We start from the raw sequence: 11,551 nt of genomic DNA, 5'->3' as shown, positions 1-11,551 counted from the left end.
AACGATTGGAGGACGGGGCACTAGTATCCTGAATTGAATTACATTCAACTCTTGCCCTAATAATTAATTAGTATGTTAAAGTGTATTCCACAGGTATATGAAAACCACTTCAATGTGCCATTGTACTTCAAAACCATTGAAGAGCACAGACAACACAATTAATTTTGTTGACTAGAGTCATTATATCCAAACCTTAATCAAAAACCCATTGTTCTTGGAGTTACTTTGGACAGCAAGCTGTGTTATAAAGAACAACACAGAACAACTGAAGGAAGGCTACAAAACCACTACAGCTTTGAAATGAATTACTCACTTTGTTACATAAAATAACAGTGATTTTTTTAAATATAAAACATGAAATAGGTATCTAAGCTAAATTAAAACAAGTACTAGTGTTTTTTTTATATAGGAATATATACTCTTTATTTCATCCTGATATATATTATTTCATAATAATTATACAAATATTTGTATACTAATGCACCTTAATTCAGAAAAGATTGTTGTTGAAAAGACTAGTGTAGAGTGTTGCGCCTGGACTGAAGGAGCATAATATTGTAATAAGCACAAACACTCAACCTTTTTCATGACAACCAATATTCTTCTCTGAATTAGGTATATATGATAACAAATTAACAGTCAACAATTTAAATACCTCAAATAAAAAAACATGATCCAAAAGGTCTCTAAAAATCTATAGTCATTTTCAATAAACCCTTGAAACAAATCCTAATATTTACTAGTCAAACACAAAAGAGAACAGTGACATACAATGTAAGTGGTTACTATTGTATATTACTTTAGGCATTATTCCACAGGCTTAACAAAATTATTTTATAATATATAGATGTCTAAATATGTATAGATGAAACTTTGAACACTGAGTGAAAATATAGCCTGTGTCATATCCTGAAACTCTCTTGTATATCAATATTGTTTTCAATAATTTGATTTGCACAGTTTGTCAACTAGCCTGTTGAAAATAAAGTGCTTTAAAATATTGTATAAACTCTATGATAAAAGCTTAATTTATGCTCTATGCAATAGAGTGCAAACACAATACATGAAATTCTGCTACAAACATTTTGTTCAAGATAGTGGTGGTACATGAAAATTATAAAATGTGTTACTTAGAAAATAACTTGGCAGCTTAATGTTTTTTTTTTAAGTACAGGAAAATAGCTGAGCTCTTGAGGCTTATTTAAACCAATGACTAAGCACACAGCACAAGGTCACTATTTCAATAAAGCAAGGAGTGCATGTTATAAATACACTCTAGTAATCCATATACTTTCATTTGACAAGGTTTTTAACCATATTCTAAGACAGATCAGATAATGAATGCCTGTGCCAGGGCAATTACATGTTTCATAAAAAATAATACAAGGGAGACACTATTTTTCAATCCCATATTACATTGGCATTCATTATATCTATCTTTTACAATATAAAAGCTCGCCTTAATGCTGTGGAATATCATTTTCATTCCAGTATCCATAATGGAAATGAACAGACCAAATTTCTTTGTTTTTGTAAAAAGTGAACTTCAGTGGCATTTCCGGTTTTACTACAACCTCACATCGTTCCTTTGATGCTCGCCCATTAACATATTTCACAAGAAGATCTTCTTTAGCACAAACAACACCATCAAGGTTCATTTTGTCAAAGACAAACACAGCTTTCTTGCTACTTGTAAAGTTGATAGTGACACACGCATCTGTTTCCTTGAACGTATGTCCAAAGTTATTACGCTTCACCAATCGATTAAAAATAACCATGAAGACCTCTTCAGGGACATCTATTACAAACTCTCCTGTCCATGGCGAGACAGTGTTAGGTGTAGGCTTTAGACGATTAATTATTTTGTCATGGACCTTTTTAAGACAGCGACAGACCATTCTCTGAGTGCTTACTAGTTGCTGAACGTCCTTGTAACGTGTTCTTGATTGATATTTTTCCTCAAGAACCTCAACACAATGCTCAACTTCACGGAAAAACCCCGATATATCAGATAAACAGGTAGTATCGTTGGTTTGGGACATGTAATCGAGCTTTGTACTCGATAAAAGTTGCTTCAAAGCCGTGCTAGGTGGTTCGTCTCTAAATAGTTGAGCCGCCATTTTGAATTTAACCCAAAATGCAATGCGCGCCCCCAACGATCGATTGAGAGGGGTCATTGGCCCCAGCGTGTTAGAGACTAAGTTTCTACCCACGTTGTTAACGATAATTCTTTCGTCTGTGGGGTCAGACTGCACCGCTAGGTCAAACCTTAAAGCCAGGGTGCCGGGAACTAAGACTAGGTTATCCGTTAGACGGGGCACGCCCACGTACAAGGTTTCTCCTGGCTTCGCGCTGGATGGTGTGAACGTGGCCCGGCGAAAGGCGCGTTCTGCCTTCAGTCCGCCAACCTGCTTGGGTAATATGTTGGGGTTTAACTTTGAGCTCATCATATATAATGGAAGTAGAAGGAACGGATTTTGACCCCCTTACCGAAGAAGGCCAAGTCGATATTAACGACGAAGAATACGACGCATGGACTAAAGGCGCGGAAACCGACCCCCTAATCTACGACATGGCCCTAGAAAACACGTACGGTAGTAGGTGGAAAAGCATCAAGACCTCCTTGAATCGCATGTGGCAATCAAGGAACCGCGGCAGCCCCGTCCCCGAGTACTTAGAACTTCAAAACATAAGCGAGCAGGGGGTGCGGGAAACCGTAGAGTGGGCAACGCAAGAGCTACGAATGCGTTATCCCCGTTTTGAGGCCGACGACATAAAGCTCACAGAACGCGGAAACAAAGTCCTCATAAGCGTCCAAGACATGAGATATCCCGACAAAAACAGCTGGACGAAACCACAGCTCCTTTTCGACAAAAATGGCTCGGTCAAGGTTAACGTGGCAAGATTAAGAGGCTTTCAACTAGCTACCCGAAGTGCGTTAGAAAGGTTGGAAACCCTGAACGAAAGGGTCGCGCTAGAAAAACGCGCTGAGGGGCTGCAAGAAACGTTGGAAGAAAGGGAGGCAGATTACATGAGACAAAACCAACTACTCCTTGATGCTCAAAAAAGAGAAATCGACGACAAAAATCAAAGAATGATGGAAATGAGAGAACAAAGAGACAATGCCCTACGCGATAGAGACCAGGCCCAAAAGGCCTTTGAGCTTGCCCTACGAGACCTGGACATGAGCAAGGAAGAAGCTAAAAACTTGCATATCACCATAGCCGGCTCTTTGGAGGAGCGGCGGCAGTTGGTTGCCGAAATCAACACTAAAGAAGAGCCAATCCGGCAAAGAGATCAGGCTATCGAAGACCTGGAGGGGCAAATAGAGCGGCAGCAAGAAGTAGTTGCGGACCAAACTCGTTCCGAAGAGGAAAGGGAGGCTGCCCAAAGGGAAGTAGAAACCCTTCAGGAGAGAGTTGCGGAATTACGGGCGCAGAAGGAAAACCTGGAAAAGGAGTTGGGGCTTACCACCAAGGAAAAGGTAAAAAGAGCTCTGGTGAAGTATGGCGTTCCACTGGCATTTGCGGTCGCTATTAGCACCGTAGTAGGAGTAATCCTTAACGCGCTTAAGGCTACGGGTGCAGGCGTAAAGAAATTAGGCAATGGGCTGACGGACTTGGGAAAAAAGATGGCAGCCGGTCTTCCTGGGCTGCTGGGTTCGGTTGTTTCCTTGGCACTTAGGGCTGGCGGCGAACTGTTGAAGTTCGTGGGCAATAACATTTGGATCTTGGTTGTCGCTATTGGAGTGGTACTCCTGAAGAAGATGAAGGGTTAATCTTATCCTTGTGTATTACTGGGGGCTTATCGTCGTCGGGTACCCGAGGTGTTCTCGACTGGGGATAAGTAAAGATAGTATTCGCGCCGCCTTGATAATGCGGAACTAGCGGCAGCACGCTCATGGTGCTAATGGGCTTATGATTCCAAACAGCATCCGTCGGAGGATCTTTTGTCGGGGCGGCATTTATCCGAAGGTAGGCAACGTCGTTGGGAAGAACCTGAAGCTTCGCATATTGACAATTGGCTATCATATGAAAAGTTACTGGCGTTAAGTCTTCTCCGCTTTTTGGAGGGGGCTCCGACGAGAAATGAGCTGGGTTCCTATTATGATCTTTTTTTCTGTAGGGTAGTAATGGGTGGTCATCCTCATCAACGATCCTAAACCCGACATTACACGAATACCCCGTCGAAACGCAAATGGTACACATGATCAATCCCAGGCCCCCAACCTTCACCCACAGCCCGGTGTCATGCCAATGCTGTTCTAAGTAGTCCTTCTCCTCCAGGTAATGGAGAAACCAATCTTCCTTCGCGTGTGGGTTCATATATTTCAGCAAATAAATTTGCTTCTAAAGGCTAAGCACCGTAAGAGTGCTGATGGTTGCGTGGTTATAGATAGTATCCCTTTGATTTTCTATGCTATTTACCGTAACCTTTCCCGTATCGTCTACTCTTATCTGCAGCTTTACCTTCCCATGGCAATCGGCGACCATGTGGAAAGTCCAAACGGAAATATTCTCGGCGCTCTGGGGGTTGGGCTCTACGGAGAAATGCGCAGGCTCCCTGTTGTTCGTTTTCGTACGCATAGGCTGCAGTATGCCATTGTCATCCAGGAACCTAAAGCCCACGTTGGCGTGACTACTCGTGCCAATACAAATGCTGCATATTATCAACTTCTTTCCTGAGTAGTTCAAGTCTACAGACATTCCGGTGACATCAACCCAAGATGCTTGGGTGTATTTTTTCTCGCCTGTGTAAGTCGTATAAACACAATCTACTCCAGCTACGTAGGGGTTGTTCATCGCCATATATAATAACTCAGACCAATGCTTGCAGCGGTTAAGCCGGCCTTTAGTAAGTTATGGTCATATTCCTCAGGTATCACAGGCATAACCTTCTTTGATGGTTTCTTAACTACGGGTAGCTTCGTTTCGTGTGACTTTTTTGGCTTCTCTACGAAGTGAGGAATGCCCTTGGTCATGTCAGAGTTCACGTCATTTGCCCCAAACTTCATGTCTTTGGTTGCTCTCTGCAGCTTGTTGTTGTAACCCACAACGGAATTGGTGTTAATAACCAAGTTACTTGGCATTAACCAACAACCAGGACTCAAGGCATAATCTAGCCGCACTTTAGATTGCTGCACCGCTAATTGATATCTCTGCACCGACTTGGATATGTCATTTTCTATTATTGCGGACTCAAACAGGGTTAGGAATTCTTGTTGCGTTTCCCGTGAAGCACCTTGGGATCCAACAATGGGGCTGCGTGTATTTACCTGCGCTCCCAGGGTGCAGTACACGAATGCTTCAATGCTTCGGTTAATTCGAGCTAGGTTTCTTAGGCCTTTTCCTTTTAATAATACAAACGGATCCCAAGGACTGGGGTAAATCGTCTCAATCCTATCGATCAGCGTAACGTCATTCTTACGACCACCCAAGTCGTAAAACTTTAGGATCCCGGGGTATTTTTGATGATACATGTCTGCCGGACGCACGCCGTCAACATGCCAAGCATAAATAATGCCCAAGCCATGCGTGGCGCCCTCCCGATAACGAAAGTCTCTTTGCTGCGGCTTAAACTCATTCATTAGCCTTTCTAGGGCAGCGGAATGGTAGTGGTTATCCATTCGATTGAATGGCTTTTCCCCCGGCAGCGGTACGCTAAGCTCCTTCAATATGCGCCGCATAGTAAAGGCAACGTGGAACCTTAGAAAGGCAATGTCGAACATATCCGCGGCAACCCCGCAGCCCTTTGTAGCCGCCCAGACGGCAAAGTTTAACTGCTGCGGCCAGTACTTAAAGTTAGGCCCCTTTCACCATTCGTGGGCTTCTTTTCCTGAAGTGTGCGTAAGGTTAAAATCCTTAAAGATATCCCTTATTACTACGTCAAACGTTTGCTTACCCACTGGAATCTTTAAATGCGTCACTATCTTATCAAAGTCGTTTATGCCGCCTTCGGCATCGTAAAATGGGTAATCCTGGTTGGTTATTAATAGATTCTTTGGAAAATTAGGTAGCCTTTCTTTATGCACGGGTTTTGGTGGCTTGGTGGTCGCCTTTGGCTCCAAGTCCGCATTACTGTACATTCTTTCGCCGTTGAAGTAAATCCCATCGGGTCCTCTTTCGAACTTACTAGGGTCTGCATGCGGAAACATCTTCCTAAAGGCCCTCCAGTTGGCATAATCCCGGTTGTCGTGATGTGGCTGCTCCTCAATATCATTCCCAAAAGCGTCGTACATTAGTATATATAATGGATGTTATACCATCAGCACCTCAGCTGTACCCAGATGTTCCCAATTATCACACTACGGCACCAATAACGGAACCTAACGAAATGAATGCCGAAAACGTCAGGCTCAATAAAGCAAATTTAATCCTGGCTTACTTGGAAGGGCAAACACAACACTACGAAAAAGTCCGAAAAAAGTACGTCAGAGCCCGGAGTACGCTACATAAGATTGCGATAACTTCAGGATCCATTTCTGTTGTGTTAACGGGCTCCGGCGTTGCTACTTCGCTTACTGGACCGGGAATAATCGTTGGAGTTCCTTTGGCCGGCGTTGGGGCAGCATGTGGTATCATTTCGGCCGTTGCTACGGGCATTATGAAACAGTTGTCAAGCAAAATATCCAAGCATGACACGACAATAGCTCTGTCAAGGGCTAAAGTAAATACAATTACCGATCTTGTCTCAAAGGCTTTGCGTGACAGAAAGATAGACGACGTAGAATTCTCGCTTATTCTGGCCGAAGAAGACAAATACGAGAAATTAAAGTCGGACATAAGGAATAAAAAAACAGTCGTAAAAGATCTTTCCGAGGAATCTCGCAAAAAGATCTACCAGGAGGCAAAAGAAGAGCTTCAAAGAAAGCTTGCTCAGTAAACATCTGCTTTGAAAAAAGCGTGACAGGATTTCGTTTACATATCGAACGACAGTCTGGAAATTACGCCTAATCTTATGCCATAAGATTTATACCGTAATACACGGCATGACCTTATTTAGTAAATTATTACGCGTAATATAAATTATTTAGCGAATTATTACGCGTAATATAAATTATTTGCATGACCTTATTTGGCGAATTATTACGCGTAATTTCTCATCTTATGCCATAAGATTCGCTATCTTCTTGGAATCCATCCCAAGAGGGGGTGGTTGGGGTCGATTTCGTGAAATATTTCGTAGATTACGTCAGGGTAATAAGGAATATCCTTATCCAGCCGACAAAACATCCACTCGGCTTTTGTCATATCAGAAACCTCGTGAATAGACTTACCGGTAATTTCAGACAAAAGATAGGGAATAGCTTTGTAATATTTCCCTAGCTTTAATTTTTCCAATGTCTTCCGTAGGCTTTGTGGGGTTGGCTCTTCTAAATGGTCTATGATTTTCTTCTTTACTTCATTGTCTAAATATACCGGCCGATAACCTTGGATATGACTCATCCAGTCCCTAACGTATTTTATTCTTTTATAAGGTGTTTTCTTACGGCCTCCATTGGCGTAATACTGCTCTCTGGTAGCATTTGGTACGGCATTGCGAATATTTTTACCACACTCGTAACACTGTGCTGACGTGTCATCTTCTATCTGCATTTTCTTACCACAACAAATATACTTATTTGGCTTAGTAGGTACAAACTTGGGTTTCAAGCACTTTATACAGAAATGATAAGCAAACTCTTTACATTCTTCGCACTCCATATATAGACTAACATATTTAACTACATAAACACGGGATGCGGGTAATCGCGGTACGAATCGAGGAATTCACTTTAGACGGGTAATCCTCCGGTGGTCGTTGCGCTGGAACCCCCATCCCCTATACTACTAAGCATGTTTTGGCTTTTTCAGGCAATTCTTTCCGTGTATTTTTGAATAGCCATCGCAATGGTGTTATTTTCACACGTGAAAATAACATGTTATTTTCACATGTGAAGATATCAATTTTTTTTCGAAATAGAGAAAAATAGATATTTCATTGGTAATTATATAATAAATTGTGTTATTAACTGGACATTGTTGTATACATAATTGCATGCATATTTCGTTACCGTTTTTTTTTATTGAAATAATTAATATGGAAACGAATTCCTTCGTTCGAATTATCTTTCATGTAATTACATTCCTCTTATAAATAATTCATGTTCTTGACATTTTATAGAAAAGTGAATTAACATTAAACACTGACAGCTCAGAAGAGGTCAGCGATGAGTACGATACGGATACTGAGGAAAAATGGGATGCTTTGCCAGAATCTGTTCTTCAAGATCTTGACTCAGATAATCCTCCCCTCCCAACGGAACCAGCAATTGTTGCTAAAAGGAAGAAGCACCACTTCGTGCACTCTATTGTTCATAACATGCTTTACTTCTTGTTGATTTGGCAGAGTTTGAGCCATCTGAGTGACAACGGTCTCACGTGGTTACTCCAGTTTTTTCTTCAGTTCCTTAAAATACTCAACGTCCAAATTTCAAATGAGATTCTTAACGAAATAATCACCATATTCCCATGTTCTCTATACATGGCAAGGAAAGTTTTCGCTTTAGACAGAGATAACTTTACTAAATATGTCGTTTGTCCAAAATGTACAAAGTGTTACAGCTACAATGAATGTGTGAAGAATATCAATGGAAATTTAGTTGGAAAGGAATGCACCAACACATTCTATTTAAGGAGAAGGCAGAGAACTTGCAATAGCCAATTAGTTAGAAAGGTAACTTTTAAGGACAATTCGGTGAAGTTCTACTCCATTCACTACTACTGCTATAACAGCATCATAAACTCTCTTGAAAACCTGTTACAGAAAAATGGATTAGTTCAAAAATGTGAAGAATGGAGATTACTCAGGCATGACGATTGTATGGCTGACATCTATGATGAAAAACTGTGGAATGATTTTCAACAGCACAACGGACAAGATTTCCTAAAAGCTCCTAGAAACTATGGTTTAATGTTGAATTTTGATTATTTTCAGCCTATGCAGCATCGAAAAGATTATTCAGTTGGAGTGCTTTACTTAGTGTTGCTAAACCTTCCACGAGCTGAGAGATTTAAATGGGAGAACGTTATAGTCGTAGGCATTATTCCGTCTATGGAGCATGAAGCCAAATCTCTTAACGAGTTTCTTAAACCTGCTATTTCAGAACTCAAAGCTTTATGGAAGGGCATTTACTTAAAAAACAGCCTAAGTAGTATTCCACTGAAAATCAAAGCAGCTGTCCTTTGCACGTCTTCCGACATACCAGCATCACGCAAGCTATGTGGTCTAAAGAGCCACAGCGCTGAATTGGGATGTTCCAGATGCTTAAAGAAATTTCCTGGAAACTTTGGAGAAAAGCGAGACTACTCGGGTTTTGATCGCGAAAATTGGGAGAAAAGAACTAATTCGGCTCACAGAAAAATAGCAAAAAAGATAAGCAAATGTAAAACCAAAGCCCAAGCAAAAGACCTATCAAAAAAGTTTGGAGTCACGTATTACTCTTCTTTGCTAGATCTGGAGTATTTTGATGCAATCCGTTTCTGTGCCATAGATCCAATGCATAATCTGTTCCTTGGTACTGCAAAAAATGTTTTTAAGACATGGATCAACGAAGGACATTTATCAAAGACAAATTTGGCAAAAATAGAAAAAAGAATCGAATCAGTGGAAGTCTCACCGAACATTGGAAGGCTACCAAAACGGATATCTGCAAACTTTGGATCCTATACAGCAGAGCAATGGAAAAACTGGACCTTGTTGTATTCCATTTTTGCTCTAAAAGATATCATAGACGAAAAGCATTTGAAATGTTGGCAAACATTCGTCTTGGCATGCCGATATATATGTAGTCCTGTTTTATCGCAAGCAGATGTTATCAAGGGGGATGGACTCTTACTCAAATTTTGCAAGGAATTTGAGAAGCTCTATGGCCATTGTGCTGTTACACCTAATATGCACCTTCATTGCCATTTGAAAGACGTTATTGCTGATTATGGACCCATTCACAGCTTTTAGTGTTTCATCTTTGAGAGATAAAACGGAATACTTGGAAGCATTGTTACCAACAACAGATCAGTGGAATTGCAACTGATGAGAAAACTGATAACGTCCAGATTTCTTGACAATTCAGCATCGACTTTGCCTGGTGAATTGCAAGGCTTTCAATCAATAATATCCTCTATGCAAGGGGAATGTGATAATGAAATGTCAACACATTCTCAGTCTTTTTCCAACCTTCTTTTATATTTCAAGATTGCTCCCACTTTACCTCTAAACGCTCTTGATTGGGAAAATGTCACAGCTATTACACTTCCTTCAAAGTTCAAGCAAAGTTGTTTTGATAGCGATGATCTAGAGACCCTTTTACAGGTGTATGACAAGATGATGCCAACCCCTATGCACTTTGGTCAACTTAGCAAAACTATCAATAAATATGGCATTATACAGATATTTGGAATGGAATATGGTTCAAAACATGAATACAGAAGCAGGCGTTCCACAGGAATCATTGCCTCTTGGCCACTAGATGATGGTAATATCAATGACAATTCATTTAGACTTTACTTTGGGACGGTGGACTACTACTTTTCTCATTCCCTTTTGAAAGATGGTGTGTACAAGAAGTATTTATTTGCATGTGTCACTTGGTATTTTCCATGCCAAGATACAACCTTTGCAAGTTTTAATCCACTTTATGTTGCGAGTACACAGAACACTTTCCCAGGTGGTCCGTATAGGTTTATGCCTATTCAAAAACTTTACTCTAGGTGTTCTTATGCTACTTTTCAACCAGGAGATAGCAGCGAACAAACCCGCTACATTGTGACACCCTTTGTCAGACATTTTGTCTCATAAATGTCATTCGCATGTGACAAGATCGTCAAGATCAGAAATAATATCTTCGATTTTAGGACGTTTGTCAGGGTTTCGATTGATACATTTAAAAGCTAGAATTCTAATTTTTTCATAATTATTGAAATGGCACACCAGTGATAGGATCAACCCAAAAGCATATATATCGCTTGCAAATGATGGGGTATGCGTACCCCTAACAACCTCAGGTGCAATATGCTTGTGGTATTTTTTGTAGTAATCTTGTTCTTCTGCAGTGAGCCTTTTTAAATTCACATCACACAGCCTCTTCATTTTGCCAAAATCTATAATAATGGGATGAAATTGACCTCCCACACCATTTAAAACAATATTATCCCCCTTAAAGTCACAATGCAAATATCCATTGTCGTGGATATCTTTAACTGCTTTTGCACAAAGCCACAATACTTCAGCCCACTTTTTCGGATCAACAATTAAATTTCTTATTACAGCTTTAGAAATAGAAACAGATTCACCCTCAATACCATAGTACTCCATGACCATCAAGTACGGTTTCTCGTCTGTACATATCCCATACACAAATGGCAAACCTACGAGCAAAATACCAGAAAACATTTTATCACTTCTAATGGTCAATAAATAGATTAACTGAATATTCAACTGTGATACAATGAATAAAGATGTAGTAAATTATAGGTCTTCTATTCGTGCTCATTATGTTCTTTTTATTTTTATT

At 40.4% G+C, this 11,551-nt stretch overlaps 1 protein-coding gene across 1 annotated transcript; it reads left to right on the top strand.

Moving 5' to 3' along the window:
* The first annotated feature begins 5,917 nt into the window (after positions 1-5,917).
* On the top strand, positions 5,918-10,836 carry LOC148908223 (uncharacterized). Its single transcript, XM_089035805.1, is given in 2 exon segments — positions 5,918-5,971; positions 8,164-10,836. Coding segments are annotated over 2 exon segments (2,727 nt in total).
* The last annotated feature ends 715 nt before the right edge of the window (positions 10,837-11,551 follow it).

Source organism: Actinia tenebrosa, unplaced genomic scaffold, assembly GCF_029948245.1.
Source record: "Actinia tenebrosa isolate PJP-AT-01 unplaced genomic scaffold, QUT_ActTen_1.0 PGA_scaffold3__52_contigs__length_22856419, whole genome shotgun sequence".
Classification (NCBI taxonomy): Eukaryota; Metazoa; Cnidaria; class Anthozoa; order Actiniaria; family Actiniidae; genus Actinia; species Actinia tenebrosa.
This window is presented reverse-complemented; position numbering and strand designations above follow the sequence as displayed.